Source organism: Myotis brandtii, unplaced genomic scaffold (genome assembly GCF_000412655.1).
Source record: "Myotis brandtii unplaced genomic scaffold, ASM41265v1 scaffold371, whole genome shotgun sequence".
Taxonomy (NCBI): domain Eukaryota; kingdom Metazoa; phylum Chordata; class Mammalia; order Chiroptera; family Vespertilionidae; genus Myotis; species Myotis brandtii.
In genome coordinates this window covers 1,165,202-1,186,435 of record NW_005364265.1, presented here as the reverse complement: position 1 = coordinate 1,186,435, position 21,234 = coordinate 1,165,202, and the positions used below count along the sequence as shown (strand labels likewise).

Here is a 21,234-nt window from a genome sequence, read left to right as displayed (position 1 = left end):
TAAATAAATAAATAAATAAATAAATAAATAAAGTTAGCTAACTTCACAAAAATATTAGCTCTTCTCTAAATTTATACTTTTTTGAATACCAGGCTAAAGCCCTCCTCTATTCTTTTATTTGACAATATGGTAAATAAAGAAAACTTGAAAATAAATCAGTAGGCTTAAGTTCCTATCTTGGACTAATTACTACAGGCTATATAAAGTTGGGGTAGTTATTATATATATTTGGTCCTCACTTTCTAATCCACTTTATAGAAGATTGGTAAAAGTAAACTTGCAAGTCTTCTTGCTCTAAAATAATATGATTTTATGATTCATTCATTTTTTTTTGGTAAAAGTTTTAAAAAGAATTGACTTAATATATAAATCTATTTTCCAAATATAGATTATAAATCATACAGTTTTCTTAGTACTAAAATCCCCATATATAAAAAATCCTGATTTATTATAATTCATAATTTAGTTTTGCTAAATCATAGAAATTATAGGAAATTACAATATATGAAAAATAGTAAAACTGGATATAAAATAATACCAAAAGTATTTGGTCTTATAAATCAAGAGAAGATAGAATATTTTTTCCTAAAACATACAATGCTATTAGCTTCCTAGAAATAATTATGTAAAAACTTTTACAAATTCAGATTATTTGAGCAATATATATATGAGATTATATTTTCGTGCATAAAATGACAGGATTAATAAGACATTGCTTAAGAGATTGCCTAAAAACTCAGTCTTAACATATATATTCCAGAAGAACAATTAGACTTGTCATATATGTAAGTGTATATTCCTTGAGAAGTTTACTTTAAGTATGTTAAAAATTCTACTTATAAATCATTTATACAGTTTTGATACAAACTATCCATCCACAAAATGTTTGCTACAGGCAATATATTTTAAATTAAGGTTTTATTATATTTCTAATTACAATGTGTTTAAATGTAGAACTATTTTGAGAAAACATACCTGATTCTTGCATTAATATACCAGAATTGAATAATGCTAGCTTATGTTTTGGATTTAGTTCTAAAGCACGATTAAAGTTTTTAAGAGCTTCATTTGGTTCTTTAAGTTCAATTTGAACAATCGCCAAGTTGTACCAAAGATCTGCATTATTTCTGTCCAACTCTAGTGCTTTAAGATATGCTTCTTTTGCTTTGAAAGGTTTATTCATTTTTAAAAGCAATTCTCCTCTGTGGAAAAATCAAGCACAAGCTTTAGTTACAATATTACCATGTCAGTTGGTAGATACTATTTTTCACACATTTTAAGCTTTTCCATATATTCACAGCTTTTTTTTCCCTTTTAACTGAAGTTCTTAAAGTTTTCTTCCAAAATCATCGACTAGCCAAAGCAATACTGAGAAAAAGAACAAAGCCAGAGGTATCACACTCTCTGATTTAAAACTATACTACAAAGCCACAGTAGTCAAAAACATTACACGGAGCTGGCAGAAACGGAATTGACAGTCTAGAAATAAACCACACATATATGGATAACTAATTTTCAACAAAGGAACCAAGAATATACAATGGAGAAAGGAAAGTCTCTTCAATAAATGGTGTTGGGAGAATTGAAGAGCCACATGCAAAAGAATGAAACTAGATTACTATCTTACATCATAAACAAAAACTGACTCAAAATGGATTAAAGACTTGAATGTAAGCCCTGAAACAACAAAATACATAGAAGAAAATATAGGCGCTAAACTTATGGACCTTAGTGTCAGAAGGTTTGTGAACTAGACCCTAAACTTAAGGGAAGTAAAAGCAAAAATAAAGGAATGAATCTACAACAAACTAAAAAGCTTCTGCACAGCAAAAGAAAAAAACCCCAAAATAAATATCAACAAAACAAAAAGGCAACCAACTGAATGGGAGAAGATATTTGCAAACATCTCCAAAAGAGGCTAATATCCAATATAAGAACTTACACAACTTAACAAAAAACGATCCTATTAATAAATGAACTAGCTATACAGATTGCCAACAGATGTATGAAAAGCTATTCAACATCGCTAGTTATTAGAGAAAGGCAAATCAAAACATCACTGAGATACCACCTCAACACCTGTTATAATGGCTATTATAAAAAGACAAGAAATAACAAGCGTTGGAGAGGTGGGAAGAAAAGGGAAACCTTATACACTGTTTGTGGGAATGTAAATTAGTGCAGCCATATGGAAACCAGTATGGCGGTTTTTCAAAAAATTAAGACTAGAACTACTATATAATCCAGGAATTCCTCTTCTGGATATTTACCCCAAAAATATGAAAAAACTTACCATAAAGATATCTACATCTCTATTTACAATAGCCAAGACATGAAAACAATCTATGTATATATATTACTCATCCATAAAAAGTAACAAATATTGCATTTGTGATGACATGGATGAATCTTGAAAGTATTATGCCAAATAAAATAAGTCAGATGTATGATTTCACTCATACACAGAATTAAAACAAAAAGCAATAAACAAATAACAAAACAGAAAAAACTCACAGATACAGACAACAGGATGGTGGTTGCTAGAGGGGGAAGAGGTTGTTGGGGGGAAGGGTGAAGTGGGTAAAGGAGGTTAAATATATAGGGATGGAAGGAAACTAAACTTTGGGTGGGGAACCACACAATGGAGTATATAGATGTCAAATTATAATCTTGTATACCTGAAAATTATATAATGTTATTAACCAATGTTATCCCAATAAGTTTAATAATAATAATAACAGTAAAAAAAACAAAAAACTTTTGGAAACTGTCCTCAAACATGAAGTCATAGGTTTGGCAAATATGACTTGATATGTTTTCAAATATTATTTAAAAACAAAAGCATGCCTGACTTTAGAGAGTAAGATGTGGGGAGGTATTCACAGAAAAATATATTCTTTGAATATAACTTGAAAGGAAGCAGACTAGATTACTTCAGAAAACTAATAGCTACCAGAGTGAGAGATAATTTGTCAGAAAACCAGATGATAGCATTTTAAGAAAGAAAAGAAAAACGTAGTGATAGGGCATTTTAATATATGTTATGTCTTACTATCCAAAAAGTAGAACATTAGAAAAATTTTAACCCTTCTTATCTTCTACGCATCCTTTAAACATTTTTTATTTTATTGATTTTTTTTAGAGAGGAAAGGGGAGGGAGGAAGGAAGGGAGGGGGAGAGAGAGAAACATGGGTGTAAAAGAGAAACATGGATCGGCTGCCTCCCGCATGGGCCTGACCAGGGCATCGAATGTGCCACCTTTTGGTGTACGGCAGTGGTCCTCAACCTTCCTAATGCCGTGACCCTTTAATACAGTTCCTCATGTTGTGGTGACCCCCAACCATAAAATTATTTTCGTTGTTACTTCATAACTGTAATTTTGCTACTGTTATGAATCGTAATGTAAATATCTGATATGCAGGATGTATTTTCATTGTTACAAATTGAACATAATTAAAGCATAGTGATTAATCACAAAAACAATATGTAATTATATATGTGTTTTCCAATGGTCTTAGGCGACCTGTGAAAGGGTCATTCAACCCCCAAAGGGGTCGAGACCCACAGGTTGAGAATTGCTGGTGTAGGGGATGACACTCCAACCAAGTGAGCCACACAGGCCTGGGACAGTGTATTTTTTTTTTTCTGCAGATACCTTTGAGAAATATTGCTGGAACTGAGGACCACAATTTGAAAACTATTTTATAAATCTTTCTAATATGGTTCTATTTCCTGTTAGAGAGTTTAAAACATCATTTTGATTAAGTACATATATGAAAATCAATTTAAGTATGGATGTATTATAATATTCTTTCCTAAAGTATCAGCATAAGAATGAAATCAAATGAATGACTATTAGTATTCTTTTTTTGTTGTTGTTAGAACTCAGCAAAATAATATTCCCATTTATTTTTGGACGACACTGTTTCACACATATATGAAACAGGCAAAAAAACAAAAACAAAAACAAACAAACCAGCAACTTCATAAACAAAAAAATGGAAAAAAAGAAACCTTTTTATCTTTGGCCTTTTTAATCATTTCATACAAATCGACTACTTATAGTATAGTAAGTACATACACAAAAAGTTACTGGAATGCTTGGAATAAGACTGTTTTTTGTCATTCTTGATTTTTACAAGGTTTTTTTTCCTATTAATAATCTTTATTAGGGAAATTTTAGATGAGTGTTTTTCTAAAATGTTATCTTTTTATGTTGAGACTGTTAAATAATTCTTTATGTATTAACGCAAGAAAGGTTTTATTTACAGATGCAATCCCACTAAATCTAGAGAATTTCAAAAAGCACTGAATAAGGCTGAACAACGATGGCTCCCTAATAATTTCAAGATCAAAAACTTATTAAATTCTGAATGCATTTTCCACATAGAAACAATGTCATAAATTATGAGTAGGTTAACATGTGATACCAAAAACTTATTTTTAATGACAACTAAAAAGTTTCTTTGTGGTAAAGGCATTAATAACCAGTCAACTCTCAGCATTTATTTAAGAAAGCTCTGAGAGTTAGATATTAAAAGTACTAATTATAAAATGTAAGTTTTAGGTGTTTTACATAAAATAAATTTGGTGATAAGAAGCAAATGAAACCAAGGAGTTTCTTTCACATAAAACCTAAAGTTTGCTATTATAAGTTATGGACTCCCCTGTCAATTTCAAATCAAATCAATTTAATTTTGATTGCTAGTCCAAAATGGGCTGTTTCTATGTTAGTTGCAACTAAGATTGTGGAGGGGGAAAAAGCTAATTTAGTCAAAATAGTCAAAATGTAACATGCAGATAGATGCGGCTTCAATCTTCTATAACAATAGCTTAACATGAACTGTAATACCTGCTAATGTAAGCCTGTTTGAAGTCGGGCCTCATGCTTATCGCTTGTCGATACAGCTGATCAGCTTCTTCTAGCCGGGACTCATCTGCTCGGATCAGGTTGGCCAGATTAATATAAACGTTTAGGTGGTTAGGGGCAATTCTGGCTGCATATTTTTTACCAGGAATAATCTGTTCAAAAGAAAAGGCATTTCCATAAGTTGATATTTCATTACCAAATAAAAGTCAAAAGTAAGTAAGCCTAGTAGCTTATTTAAAATATACACAGAATGTAAAAAGATAATGCTATTAGTTTTACTGCTACTATATTAAAATAAGTCATAAAAATGTGAAAGCATCTATAGTCAGAGCATGTAAAATAATATCTTCTTGCACTAAAGAATATATTTTTTTCATTCATGCCAGCTTAAAAGAATGAAGTCATATAAATCAGAACTTTTACAGGTTAAGGTATCAGTATGTTTATGTCAGACCAGAAATAGAACTTAAGACTCTTTTCTCTGTCTAGTGTATTTGTTAAATCATGTCAACTTTCATGTTGTCAGCAAAATATTTATTTACTGGTTGTGACAATAAGGTAGTTAATTACATTTCATAGTTATACTAAAACCTCACTTGTCTGGTGGAGTTAGTTAAATTATCTTATTAATTGATTATTCATGTTAAATAAACATTATCATAAATAATATATGGACCCAAATTTTCAATGAGCAGAATGAATTATATCTGATAAAAATCCACATTGAACACAATTTAACTTTAGAATCTTAGTATCATGTGGTCCAATTTTGTTTTTTAAAACATTTATCAAACTAATCATTCATTTTAATATTACTACTATTATTAATATAATATTAATACATACTAAAATCAAGAAAACTGTAGCCAGGGTAAACCATCTTATCCGATGATGCATAGTTAGGTCAAGGGCAGGATCAGATTTTCCAAAATATCAAGAGAATCTTGTATCATTGTAACAACTGATGGACACAATATAGCAACAGAGATGTATCCACTTGTTTTATTCATTTATTTTTTTTTGGTAGGACTAATGCTAAATTTAGTGCTTAATGTACATACATACAATTCTCTTCATCTAAAGTAATTTAACTCATTGATAACTTGCAATAAAAAATATCAAAAATTCATTAAGTATGAATTTAGTTTTTATAGACTATATGAAAATTTTTTAAAATTGAGCTAGAAAAGTAAGTTTATTCCTTTATTATACTTATACTAAATAGATGATTCATTGGACACCTTACTTTTATATCAATAAATTGAAGGAAAGATAAGGATTTTCCATCTAGATAATTTTATTCAATATGGATATTTAATAGACATGACACAACAGGAATAAATGATAACTTACTTGAGGCATCAGTGACTTGGCCGTCATATAAGATTCTTCAGCTTCTTTGGTTCTATTTAAATTTTTATAAGTTCTTCCTACATTCATGTGGGCACCAATATCATCTAAAATTTTAAAGAAATTATTTGTTGACAAATATGCGAAACAGAATTCAATGTAAACTACTAAGAGGACATGTTTCTTGCAACAAAAACAATAGCAAAAAATGCAAAAGCAGGCATTCCTCCTCAAAGTTCTAATACAACTTGTTATAATTTATGATCAATGTTATATTAGCAAACTATTAAATAAAGTACTGTAAAGACAGAAAATACACATATAACATGAAAAAACTATCTGAATGTACCGCTGATGGATTAAGACATGAGAAGAAAGAAAAAGAGGCAATGAAGAAATGTACATCATTTTTCTTCACTGTATTTTAATATACTATACTAAGGCTTGCTTCCATTTCCTAAGCTCAGAGCTTTGGCATTTACTCAAAAAGTGTGGCTCAACTAACTCTAAAAGTAAAAAGGATATACAAGTAAACAGGATCATCATAATCCCTAGAATTATTTTCAGTGTTATAACTAACAAATATGCCATGGTGGGACAGGGGCAAAGAGATATGAAAACACTTTATGACTTTGTTTTATAAAATGTTTGTGAAATGTGGTTGGCATGCAAGTATAATGGAATGTTAGTATTATATACTACTACTTAATATGCAGCAGCCCATCTCTCTTAAATAATAAATTCCTATATAATTTATTTAAAACTTTTTGAAAGTTTTAAATATCAGAATGTCAGAAAATTTTGTCTCATTTTCTGATGCAGAAAATTGAATCCTCAGCAAATTTATTCAGGCGTAGAAAAATGTGCAAATATAATAAAAAAGATATGAGAGTTTAAGATACATTTCCCAGTAAATATTTCAAAGGTCTGGAATAAAGACAGAAAGAAGGGAGATCTTAAATCAGACAAATTTTAGCCAACATGAATCTCTAACAGACACGACAAGGTTTCAAATTGTGATTACTACTTGCCTGTGACACCGATGATTTTGCAATTGTGGAATAGGTCTCTGCCTGCAACTCCCAGGACACATAGGGGCCAAGCATATATATCTTAGGCATTCCCCTAGGAGGAGAGTAACAGTCCTAAGATCTTATTACATATGTTTCAGGCTGGCAATTGTGTGCACTGCACCAAAATGGTCAGATGCAGTACAGGTTTGATTGGAGAACTAGGGGACAAGATTGGGAAGGAGGTTGATTTTAGTTTTTAGATGTATTACTGAATCTTATGGGATCTCAGGAGGCGGGGGTAAAAAAAAATGCTTAGGCCAACCATTCCCAATCCTGCTTTTAAAAATTTTATCTTAGCCCCACACAGCTCTATCCAAATAGAATCTTTAGGAATAGAATCTGCAAAAATGTTTTTAAAACGTTTAAAAGGCAATTTTGATGTAGAGCCAAGGTTGAAATTCACTGCATTACCAAGTGCACATAAAATAGGTAGTCTTTGCTTCTAGGTAGCTCAATTTTTTTAAACATTAGATAAACTTACGCCATTTACTATAGAGACCAGAAATGTAGTCAGGCAAAACTAAGAATATGTAAAACCTGAAAAAATTAGTGTAGATAAATAAAAATGTAATTGTCAGCTAAGTATTTAAAATGTTACTGAAATCAGTTCTAACCAGTCTTAAAAAAAGGTTATCTATTTGGATGAAAAACTAGGAAAATGGCTACCCACTAGAATCAGATCTCAGAATTATGGAGAGCAGATACTGTCATCAATGAATATTTCAGACACTAGAGTAAGCAGCCCCACTTTCTCAAAGAACAAATGATAGCAATTAGATAGCCTTTAGCATCAAAAGGATTACCCAATACAGCTAATAAAACGACAGACATAAGTTACAAAGTTTTAGGATTGCAGAGGAAGAAATAGCATTACTGGTAAGACACATTTAAATTTGGGGGTGGGGGGAGGTAAGAAAAGCAAGCAAGATGTAAAATTTGGTGACATTTAAATGACTAAAAAACTATAAAATTTCAAAGAACAATCTTGCTATTATGAGTGCACTATCCAGGCCAACAGCAGCAGTCTGTCTTTAATTCAATGTAAAGGAGGAATGGCAAGTGTCAGGCAGCTCAGTGCCTAATGATTCCTCAGCCACCAACAATGAAGGTGAGTATTCCCACACTGAGGGTGAGGCATCTGTGTTGCTTCCCAGTATTTCCTATTCGAAACTTGTCTGTCAATGCATTTATAAAGGTAAATTATAAACATATGGAAACTCCTAAAAACTCTTTAAAAGTCATTTATTTCCATCTTGATGGCATCCAAGTTGAATAACAGGTCCATGATTCTTTTCTAATATAAACAATTTTAAAGATTTGGACTTAGATAAAAACGAAATTATTGATTTTACGGCAAAAACAAACCTTGAAGAATTCTGGTGGTTCTTGAGAAATATCTATACTTGTCATGTAATGGTGTTTATGGAAACTGTAATTCCAACTGCAAAACTTTTATCCTTGCAATACTTTTATCTTTTTTAAACACTTGTAACAAAATAAAACAAAACAAAAAATGCAAACAGTTGTTCATTTAACATGATATGCATATCTCATGGTCCAAGTCTATTGTATAGTTTATATTCTCATTCTGGCTAAGAAAGAAAAGCCTTTGGACCAGCAGTTCTCAACCTGTGGGTTGCGACCCCTTTGGCGGTCGAATGACCCTTTCACAGGGGTCACCTAAGACCATCCTGCATATCAGATATTTACATTACGATTCATAACAGTAGCAACATTACAGTTATGAAGTAGCAATGAAAATAATTTTATGGTTGGGTCACAACATGAGGAACTGTATTTAAAGGGCCAGAAGGTTGAGAACCACTGCTTTAGACTGATTTTTTTTTTTTAAGTTAACTTTACAATGTTACAGATTCCTACTCCATGCAATGCTATACTGTTCTAGGGTTTAAATAGCATCTTTATGTTTGTTACTCCAAAGGTTTATATCTAGCCTTGACCATTCCCCCTTATCTCCAGTATTATAATTCTCTATCAGTATATCTAACAGGGACAAAAAAGGACTTCTGACTCTCCTCCCTATGTGTCATTTCATTTGTCAAATCTATCTAAGAAGAGCATAGCTAGAAAACAAAGACTAATCTGAAAAGCCCCTGAATGACAAATTCAATGTTTCTAAGTATGTGTACTTTTCCATAATAAATTGTAATACACTGGTTTACCTGTTTTCTTAGTCCATGGCTTATTATAAACAACAATTTTGAGAGTATGGTAGGGAAATCATACTAAAGGAGAGAGGTTTAGCAAGTACCTCAAAATCAGCAAAAGTAACAACTGACAATGAAAGGAAGTTATTTTAAAACTGAGTGCCTATACCTGGCAACATCCTATAATATGCACTCTACTTGCTAAATAGAATTAAACATGCACATAAACATCCACTTACACCATTTAATTTAGTCTTTACAACAATGCAATGAGAAAGAATAACTGTCCAATTTAGAAATGAGAAAGATAAAGCTGAAGGGGCTTAAATAACATCTTCTAAGTCTCAATGTCCCCTGTGTATCTAACATCAAAGATAACTCTGCTTCTCAAAAAACTCTAAAAGACTTTATGAAGTAATAAATTAAAACTATTACAATTAGTGACCATTGACTGTGGATAAGACCATGCTAGATGATGCAGAGGGTATGAAGATGAGTAATGTTCATGCTGACCCTGGGGAGTTCCTCAGTTTAAAATAGATAAATATTTTTCATAAATAAACAGAAATAAATATGATATAGTACTAAATAGAAAATTACAAATATCACAGGAAAGACAGAAGTTGTAAAAAGTTTTAAAGATGAGCAATATTTGCTTCTAACAAAATACAGGGTTTTTTGTTTTTTTTTTAGAAAAGCCGCCAGGTAAAAAGGGTTGTAAAGATGGGTAGGATGTGATACAAGGTGGACTGAAAAGAAGGGAGAAGCAAAGAATTTAGACTCAAAGAAGCAGAGGTGAGGAAACCCGAGGTATGTACCCTATGTTTCAAGAAAAACAAAACTATATAGAGAGCCAGGGGAGATACAATTGGGTAGCTAGACCATCAGTTATATTTTTACAAATTTTTCTTCCTCATTCTCTAACTGACATTTGGCTTTGCCTTGGGGACTTGACACTGTGGCTCTTCCAAGCGGTGCCTGTGTTCTTCTATCCTGTGCAACTCTGGGCCAGGAGGAAGGGTAGGTGTCCTCTTTGAGCCTTACCACCCCAGACCCTTCCTATTCCTTTTTAAAAATCAATCATCTCTAAATTTCAGGTCACTAAATTGTATTGTCTACTATCCTCCTTGTTGTAGTCACCGATGTTTGGGTCAGGGATCCTGGCTCCTTGTCATTCTCTCCATCATCACGGTTGTAAAAATTCTTGGTGATTTCAAAATTTACATTGACAAAATCTTCTACTACGTGGCCTTGATGTCTTTTCTCCCAATGATTTTCACCTCCTGCCACTCCCTATGCCTCCAAGAGCATTTAGAAATGTGTGTATGGGGGTACTTTTTGGTCATCATTCTGAATGGGAAGTAGTTATGGTATTTTGTGTGTGTGGGTCAGGTTTGATACATATCCTGAAAAACAGTTCTGCACACTCGAACAGTATTACTACTGAAAAATATTTATACTCTAGCTGGATTCTACTCAGACACCAAAACTTTCCAGGCCTATAAACCTATCACCCTCCATTATTTCACCCTCCCTCACATCCTTTCTTAACTATCTTAGATTCTGTGTTCCATTAATATAATCATCTTCTTATGCCTTTCTTGTTTAATAATACATAGGACAAAATCCTAACCCTAGCTAACCAAATTCTCCATGCCTGTACCACTACAGCGGCAAAGTAGTAGGAAACAAACATACAACCACATCAACTGGTTTAATTTTAATTTCAGTATTCCTAACCCAAGTAGGGTATTAGAGCTGCTTGGCAATTAAACCACATTTTCCTAGTCTATACACTTTCTTAGACCTTTGTTTCTCAAAGTGTGATCCACAGGCTAAGCATCACCTGTGAATTTATTGGAAATGCAGAACTTCAGGTTCTACTCTAAACCTTCATTTATCAGAACAAGCACCACAAACAACAATATCTCCAAGTGATTCTTAGGCCCATTAAAGTTTGTAAAGTACTACCTAGAAAACTGCTTCACACCTTTTCCTATTCTTAGATCTTCAACACTTCCCCCTCCTTCCTCACTCTCTACTGGTGGTTTATTTCACTGAAAAAATAGCAGCAAACAAAGGGCACCTTCCAGAAACTTCCTGCATGTCATCTATTCACTTGCCCATATCCATGTCCATATACTCAGTCTTCCCTGTTACCAAAGGTTAACTATTGGTTCCACAACTGAATCAAGTCCCGAATCTGTGCACCAGATCCTATTTATCTCTTCTCATGCACTCAAGAACATTGACCCTATAATTCATTCCCTCACCTTGAATTATTACTTTTCCCAGCTTCAATAGATTTAGCTGCACACATCCTCTGCCTCTCCCACCTTAAAATGAAAAACAAAAACAAACAAACATCCTACCATGGTCTCTTGACCCCATGCCCAGCACCACTGTTTCAGAGTTATCATCATTACCAACTATTTCCAATTATTTCCCCACCATTCTCCTTAACCAGTGATGGCGAACCTTTTGAGCTCAACGTGTCAGCATTTTGAAAAACCCTAACTTAACTCTGGTGCTGTGTCACATATAAAAATTTTTTGATATTTGCAACCATAGTAAGAAAAAGATTTATATTTTTGATATTTATTTTATATATTTAAATGCCATTTAACAAAGAAAAATCAACCAAAAATATGAGTTCGCGTGTCACCTCTGACACGCATGTCATAGGTTGCCATCACTGTCCTAAACTCACTTCTATCAGGCTTTTGCATCTACTACTCTACCAACAACTCCACTATGTTTCTAAAAAATTCCATTTTTTGGTGTTTTCTTCAATGTTTTTAAAGGTCTTCCAGTTACCAGTGTATAGGTCCTCCACACCCTTTGCTAGGTTTGTTCTGAGGTATTTCATTCTTTTTGTTGGAATTGCAAAATAAATTGTATTTTTTTTCTTTTCTGAAATTTCATAGGTAGTATATAGGAATGCAATGGATTTTTGTGCATTGATTTTGTATCCTGCAGATTTACTGTATTTGTTTATTGTTTCTAATAGTTTTTTAGTGGAGTCTTTAGGGTTTTCTATATAAAGAATCATGTATGCAAAAAGCGACAATTTTATTTCTTCATTCTAATTTGGATGCCTTTTCTTTCTCTTGCCTGATTACTCTGCTTGGATTTATGGTACTATGCTGAATAACAGTGATAAGAATGAATTTCCTTGTGTTGTTCCTAATCTTGCAGGAAAAGCTTTTGTTTCTCACCACTGAGTATGATAATGGTTTAGGGTTTGTCATATATGGCCTTTATTATGTGGTACTTTCCTTCTATACCTATGTTGGAGAGGTTGTGGGGGAAAAGGAACCCCCATTCACTGGGAATGTAAATTGGTACAGACACTATGAAAACAGGATGGAGGTGCCTCAAGAAATTAAGACTATAACTACTATATGACCCAACAACCCCTTTTTTGGGTATCTTCTGAAAAATGTGAAAACATTTATTTGTCAAGTTATATACACCCCTATGTTCACTGCTACATTATTCATGATGGCCAAGACATGGAAATAATCAAAGTGTCCCTCAGTAAATGATTGGATAAAGATTCGGTACATATACACAGTGGAATACTACTCAATCATTTGCCATTCGCGACAACATCAATGGATCTTGAGTGTATCATACTAAGCAAAATAAGTCAGACAGAAAAAGCCAAGAGTCATATGAATTCACTTATATGTGAGATATAAAACTGAGAGCAACAAACCATCTTTTTCTTAGGGTTGCCTTACTGTCCAATGTGTAAAAGAAAATCAAAACTGAAAGTAACACATGAACATGACAAACAAACACCCATAAACAGAGACAACAGTATAGTGGTTGCCAGAGGGAAGGGAGGGGAGGTAATAATGACTAAAAGTTGTCAAATATTCGGTGACGGAAGGAGATTTGGCTTTGGGTAGTAAATACACAATGCAACATACAGATGATATAGAAATATACCCTTGAAACCTATATAATTTTATTAACCAATGTCATCCTAATAAATTTAATAATAAAAATTCCTTAAATATCTTACGTATTTCTAACAATTAATCAAATTCAAAATAAGCCAGTATTGAACACTGGTAGTATTCAAATCACGGGAAATAAAGATTGAAAATAAACTCGACTCTATTTTCCTCAAACATAACCGAGCTTTTAAAAAGAAAATAAACTATTCAAATCGTTTTATTAATAATGCTTACCTGGCTGAACATGGGTAGCCTGTAGAAAGTATTTCAAAGCTCTCTCAAAGTTCTTTTCATTTTCCAGAGCATGACCCACATTATTCCATAATTTGGCATTATTTTTATTTACCTTAAACATACAAATACAGTTAGAAATTAATTACAATTAAAATATGACTCCAATTAACACAGCTATTTGTTTGATATACTATTAGAAATGGAGCGGTCCATGGAGATGTCCATAAATGGGTGAAGGTGGTCCAAAGGTACGTACTTCCAATTATAAGGTAAGTTAGTTTGGGGGATGTAATGTGCAACATGGAGACTATAGCCAACAATACTGTAATGTATATTTGGAAACTGGTAAGAGAGAAGATCTTAAAGGTTTTCATCAAGAGAAAAAAAAAATGTGTAAATGTGTAAGATGATATATATTAACTAAACTTTTAATCATTTCATAATATATACATGTTATATATCTTAAGAAGTTTATGTCAATTATATCTCAGTTAAACAGGAAAAAAATCATTTTGATTTTCTCCCAGAAAAAAAATTAATGACTTCAATTAACAAAGATATTCATTTAGTATACTATTGGAATACAGTGTTCCACTGAGATGCCCTGGAGATGAGGAAGAAGCCAATGAACACTTCTTCACTCAGTTTACCCTCTCTCTCCTTTCAACATCAACATACTAAAACCATAGCAGTTTAAGTTCATCTCTTTTACATATTAGAATTTTACTAAAAATTTTATTTAATCAAAGCATAGTGCTATTTGAAAACTCTACTACTTGTATTCTTTTGGAAGAAGAGGTATTTGACTATGAGAATACATTTAAACATTGCACTAATTACTTACTTTTAGGCTGGACTTACTTATGTAGTCTATTATTGAAAGGGAACCCCGAGACTAAAGTTCTAAGTGATCTGTACTTTCAGAGTTTACAGATGGGCATGGTGTTACTGCAGGTAGAGGAGGGTATCTAGCTAGCCAAGGTATTAGCTACAGTGATTGAGGCTGTCGTTTTGAGCATTGTCCTGTGAGTAAAGACAAGCAAAGTTCCTGAAAACCATGGGGCTCCACTGGTAACTTGAAGGGGGAATTAATAATAATGGAAATGAGGTCTCATCTGTTTGCAGATTTCTGAGCTAGGGGAGACAGTAGAGTTACTAAGCAGTAAAGAGGACAGTCATTTGACCTTAAATAGATGTCAAATCAAGAAGTCACATAGCCTATTGAAATGAGGCAGTGATCCAATAAAGTTAGGCAATGGAGAGTACTAAAATAGCCAAAAGGAAGTTAAGAATTTACTGATTTGAAGAGAGGCATTGGCAAGGGAGTACCTGAAAAAAAAATTTTTTTTGCTTGTAACTTTTATAGAAAACAAATTTTATGATTTTTAAAAAGACCTTATCCTATTTATATTGTTCATCCATAGGAATGCTGTATCAATCCTTTCTGCCACTATAGGATTTTTAAAAAATTTATCTTTATTGTTAAAAGTATTACAGATGTTTTAACCATTGGTTGGTTATCTTTCACATAGTAGGTTGCTATTTTTTTGGTCATGTATGCTACTTCATTGAATCTAACACGGCATCAATTTTATGTACTATTAAGAAAGAAACAAGGTAACAAATTAATTGTAAGATGCCTTTCACTATAAGATTTATTCTAATTTCAGGTATTAAAAGGTTAAAAAATGTGTACCTTAAGAACCAATGAACACAGTATTCTTATTTAAACATGTCTCATTTGAGTTTCTAATGACTGTATAGTGTTTAAGGAATTATTCATATGTGTTGTGGACATACAGGTAAGTACTATTCAATGCACTGGTTAAGGTATATTATATAAAGAACAAACTATATATTTTTTTTAGTGAAGTAATTAATATTGATAGTTAAATGTCTAATTAAAAGTAAAGGTAAAGCATCTTAGACATGGCTATAAAAAGTAATTGATGACATACTTTCCTGTCATTCTTGGATAATACTTTACCTTCAAGGCTGACATAAACAACGTATATTCAGACTCCCAATCCCAATTTCTGTGGATTGTTTTTAAGGCATGAGTGAATACCACCAAAGACAGACAAACCCAGGATAACTTTTTAAATACACTGTTTAAGAGAATAAAAGAAAAAAACAAAAAAAAATTCTTATCACCCAAAGCATTTTATCTTTTAGAACAGAAGAAATATGTTAAATATCCCCAATGTCATGTTTGAATTTATTCTAAGAATAGAGATTGTTCTAATAATCATCCTACTTCAGAGGGACCAATGCCAAAAACTTAAATATCTGGATACTACCTTCCACTTCACTCTTCAATTACATTAAATACTCCAATATTTACCTCTATCTCTAAAGCATTGTTTAGATTTAATAAAAAGTTGATGAAACCAGCTTTTAATTATGAATTTTTATATTTAGAGTCCTTTGTACCATTACCTACAACATGAATATTCTTACTTGCATTTAAAAAGGGTGAATCTTATCACTGGCTACATTTAAAAACATTTCTGCTTACAATTAATATACCATAGGTTATCATGACATTATTGGAATAATTTTACATTTTAAAACTAGAACTGTTTATTAAAAGTCATAGTAAACTTAACTCTTTATAAAATAGATGCACATTACTTATATACTTTAGGCTAATTATTTGGGACTCAATTCCTCTATAAAAAAGATGATTATACTTCAATGATCCCTATGATCTCATTTAGTACTAATGTTCTTTAACTCTGTGTTTTTGCCCTGGTAACACAGTTCAATTTATTTCATTTTGATAGACACACTTAACCAGAATATGAGTGCATGCATCAGAAAGAACATGGAATAGGAAATAGTCAGATGTACATTTGAAGACTCTGCTATTTACTAGCTGTGTGATCTTGCATAATTCAGGTAACCTGTATGATCTTTAATTTTAAAAATGTGCAAAACAGAATTAAGGAGTATCAACAATGAAATGAGAAAATAAATCCAAACAGTCTATCAGGGCATCTGATACATGGTAGGCACTAAAAAACTGATTGATTATAATAGGATATATGGGTCAAAGCTAAGGGAAAAGGTTTGGTAGATAGTAATGAAAATTGTAGACACAGAAGAGATCATACAGGGAAAATATTCAGTGTGAAAAAAATGGCTACGGTAAAACTCTGAGAAATAATAAATATTTAAAGAGCAGGCAGAGGAAGAAGAAATCAGAGAAAAGAGAGAGCAGAAATAAAAAGATATAAAAGAGAATCAAGAGAGAAAGACTTTTTACAGATGCCTGGGAAATAAATTTTAAATACAAGCACTGACCAAATTTAGCTACCAGGAGGCAATTTATTATCTGTGTTAGTAGATGATACAGAGAAGTCAGAATTCTATGTGCTGAATGGTGATTGGAAGTGAGAAAGAAGAGACAGTGCCCATTTCTTGTATACATACAGTTAACTATTCTGTTCCTTAACTGTTATTTTAAGGCAATTACGACATGGTGGTTATGAAGATAGTAATGACAGCATGAAATTATAGTACTCACAGTTGTGAGTACACAAAACAGAGTTTATTCCAGTATTATTTATTAATTGTTATATTATTTTCCATGTGAACAATTGTAAACCTACTTTTTATATATAACTGTACATTTTATATATGACTCACTTAAGTAAGAAGATTATATTTTAGTTCATTGCATATAAAGTGGCAATGGTCATTTTTAACTTTAGTTTCAATAATATCCTTGTTTTCATTTGGGTCTGACTCAAAGTTTATGTCTCAGCCTGCAAAATAAAATTATATCAATATGGAGAACATAAGATGCAGTAGGTGCTATGGAGCTTTCCTAACTTGAATTACAGAAAAATGGGACTATCAAGATGAAAAATAGAGATGTATAAAAGTATGACTTATAAAACTGAATTAAAATAAACTTAAATGTATCACATTTGATTTTATAGTTAGTCGCATGAAATAAATTAACATTTAAATTCACCTTTTGTTTGATATTTTGTGCCATCCATGGGCTACCAAAATACAGAATCCCATGCTAGGAACATATAATACTCGTTCAGCAACAACAAATCCAACTGGAAAAAAAAGGTTCGATGCAGGAATAAATGGCAATGCCATTAAACAAAGCGCCTACAAAGAAAAAGAAGATATTTTATTCAATTAAACATATATGAACACTCAAGAGTCAAATCCAAATATTTTGTCATTTAATTTGGAAATGTACTGGTGGTCAAAAAAAAAGAACTATTTTTAAAAGCCAGTTTTTATGTTACTACTAGAGGCCGGGTGCACAAAATTTGTGCAGGGGGGTGGGGGAGAGTTCCCCCTCAGCCCAGCCAGCACCCTCTCCAACCCAGGACCCCTTGGGTGATGTCCAACTGCTGGTTTATGTCCTCAGGACCAGCAGTTGGACATCCCTCTCACAATGTGGGACCACTGGCTCCTAACTGCTCACCTGCCTGCCTGCCTGCCTGCCTGATTGCCCCTAACTGCCCCCTCCCCCTGCGGCCTAGTCGCCCCCAACTGCACTCCTGCTGGCCTGGCCACCCCATGCAGCCTGCTGCTCAGTTGTTTGGTCGGCCCTCACTAACCCCCTGCCATGTCATGGTTGCCCCACGCAGCCTGCTTGTTCAGTCATTTCGTTGTCCCTCACTAAGCCCCCTGCCGGCCTAGTCGCCCCACACAGCCTGTTCGGTCGTCCGTTTGGTTCCAATGGTTGCTTAGGCTTTTATTATTTTAGATTATAAGTAACCACATCATCTTGGAAATTAATAAGGTGTGTTTCAGACAAGACAGCAGACTATTACTTTTATACCTCAGCATTACTTTACATTATATTCTGATGAGTCACATACATGTAACATAAGCTTAGTATATGTTTAAGAATAAAACTGCCTCCCTTTAAAACAATAGTCTTTTAGTCTTTTTTTCCTAAGACTTTTAAGAAATACTATGCTTGAAGCCACTGCCTGACGGGCAGTCTTTTCTTACTTAGGCAGGTAATAATTCCAAGCTTGTTTTATCCTCTGAAATATTCGGTTAAATTAAATGACCCCAACAGATTATCTACACTAGCAATCTTCACTTCCTCATCTCCTAATCAAATCACTCCACAGAAATAAATTTCACTAAAGTAACTAACACACCTAAAAGAGGTCAACTCCAACTTTTCTACCTGACAGCACTGTTAGTGTTAAGCTTTCTGTCTTTCTTGAAACTTTCCTACTCTTCTGTCCATTTATTTGGTCTAGCTACTATTTAGGTTTATTGTCCTCTGCAATTCTAAATGATGGAAATTTTTCAGGACCTAGTAGTAGGCTTCTTCTCTTTCACTTTATTCAGGCCCTTCGGCTATTTTCTGAGAGAGAATTGTGACCAAATACTCTAAGGCAGTGGTTCTCAACCTTCTGGCCCTTGAAATACAGTTCCTCATGTTGTGACCCAACCATAAAATTATTTTCGTTGCTACTTCATAACTGTAATGTTGCTACTGTTATGAATCGTAATGTAAATATCTGATATGCAGGATGGTCTTAGGCGACCCCTGGGAAAGGGTCGTTCGACTGCCAAAGGGGTCGCGACCCACAGGTTGAGAACCACTGCTCTAAAGGCTCTGGATACTGATTACCATATCGCTTTACAAAGGGCGGCACCAATTTGGGACCCATTAGAAATGCCTGTCTCAGCGCATTCTCCGAAGTAATGAGTGTTAATGTTTCCTTAAAAAAAAAAATTGGGGCAGGGCGGTGGAAGATGGGGGAGAAGGTTTGCCAGTTTGCCAGCCCAGTGTCGTATTCCATCCTTGCGTGCTCAGGCCCATCAGCCTATCCTGATTTAGGCCCTGTCTGCACGTGTGTTCTATTGGATGTTGCTGAGGCCCTGCGCCTGGGCCTTGGCTATGGGAGCCGAATCCGCTCCAGCAAATGTCAGCAGAAAGGGATGTAGCAAGTGGTGTTAAGTAGCCAAAGGTTCGTTGGTGGGAGTGTAAGAAGGCCTGTGGCCCACTGGGGGGGTTGACCTGTGTGAAGGAGCCAGGATTTGCCTGTGGGGCACTGGGAAATGTAGAAAGATAATAAGGTAGTTCTCTCTGTACATCAGGACAACACTAACCGGTGGCCCTGTAGAATTGTGATTGAAGGGGAGCAGAGTTTGATACCCCAAAATACGCCTCTTTGGGGTATTGATTATTTTAGGCTGGCTAATTTTAAGAAAGAGCAGACGTGGGAAAAGCTGCGAAAACCAAGCAGAAGGGACCCTTTGTAAAGGACAGTTACCTTTGTCAGGGAAACCTCCATCTGTAAGGGTGACTCCCTCACTGTACCAGGCCTGCCTTCACCATCAAAGGAGAAGGTTTGGCCTTTCACATCTGCACAACCAGCTTACCTTGGATACTGTATTTTTCCTGGTCGCACCGTAACAGAATCTGCACCCTCAATATCTTTTGTCTTTAGCTGAAGGTGGTATTTTTTTTTTTTGCCCAAACCCCCTGATCGCCCTGCGGCTCTGTGTGTGACAGGGTGCGGCGCCCCAACCCCCTAATCGGCCCTGCTATGTGCGTGACAGGGGGTGGCGCCGCAACCTCCCCATTGACCCTGCCTTGAGTGTGACAGGGGCCGGTGCCCCAACCCCCCAATCGGCCCTACCCTGAGCGTGACTAGGGGTGGCATCGCAACCTCCCGATCCGCCCTGCTCTGTGCATGACAGGGGGCGGCGCCCCAACTCCCCAATCAGCTCTCCTCTGAGCCCGACCAGGGGCTGCACCTAGGGATGGGGCCTGCCCTCTGCCACTCGGGAGCAGGCCTAAGCCAGCAGGTCGTTATCTCCCGAGGGGTCCCAGACTGCGAGAGGGCACAGGCCGGGCTGAGGAAACCTCCCTCCCCCCCCCCCCCAGTGCACAAATTTTTGTGCACCGGGCCTCTAGTTCATTATAAGTATGAATGAACCATTCTATGAATCTAGAATCTACTAGCTAGTTATCATCTTTTAGAAATGTGAAAAAACCCCAGTTGAGAAAGGCTGCTCAAAAACCTCTCTACAGGCCTTTTTATCCACATTCTGGTTTCAATTTCTATCTCTATGCCAACTGATCAAATTTTTATCAGTAGCTTAGGTTTCTCTGAGCTCTAGGTACAAAGTGATATTCAAAATCTTCACTACACTAGGATGTTTCAAGGGTACCTAAACTCAATAGGTCCGAAGATAATAGTAAATTTAATCTTTCCCCTAAACCCTATATTCTATCAATCTTCTCTTTATCTCAGAAATAGGCTTTAAATTTTTCTAGAATAAAATTTCCCTGGAAATGAGGACTCTGTATTTCTTTTTATTATCATACTAGGGGCCCGGTGCACGAAATTTGTGCACTGGGTGGGGGGGGAGTGTCCCTCAGCCCAGCCTGCCCCCTCTCACATACTGGGAGCCCTCAGGCATTGACCCCCATCACCTGCCAATCGCAGGATCGGCCCCTTGCCCAGGCCTGATGCCTCTGCCAGAGGTGTCAGGCCTGGGCAGGGGACCCTCATTTCCCCCCGATCACTGGTTCTGCCCCCCGCCCAGGCCTGATGCCTCTG

At 34.7% G+C, this 21,234-nt stretch overlaps 1 protein-coding gene across 3 annotated transcripts in view; it reads right to left on the bottom strand.

The window, feature by feature from the left end:
* Positions 1-21,234, bottom strand: part of TMTC3 (transmembrane and tetratricopeptide repeat containing 3) — a 63,962-nt gene that overhangs the window by 2,196 nt on the left and 40,532 nt on the right. For all 3 annotated transcript variants that reach the window (XM_014544595.1, XM_014544594.1, XM_005872234.2), the window contains exons 8-13: positions 17,646-17,794; positions 15,651-15,771; positions 13,664-13,775; positions 6,224-6,327; positions 4,853-5,022; positions 976-1,202 (exon numbers count right to left, since the gene is read on the bottom strand). In XM_014544595.1, coding sequence (XP_014400081.1) covers positions 976-1,202; positions 4,853-5,022; positions 6,224-6,327; positions 13,664-13,775; positions 15,651-15,771; positions 17,646-17,794 — 883 coding nt within the window. The remainder of the gene's footprint in view (positions 1-975; positions 1,203-4,852; positions 5,023-6,223; positions 6,328-13,663; positions 13,776-15,650; positions 15,772-17,645; positions 17,795-21,234) is intronic.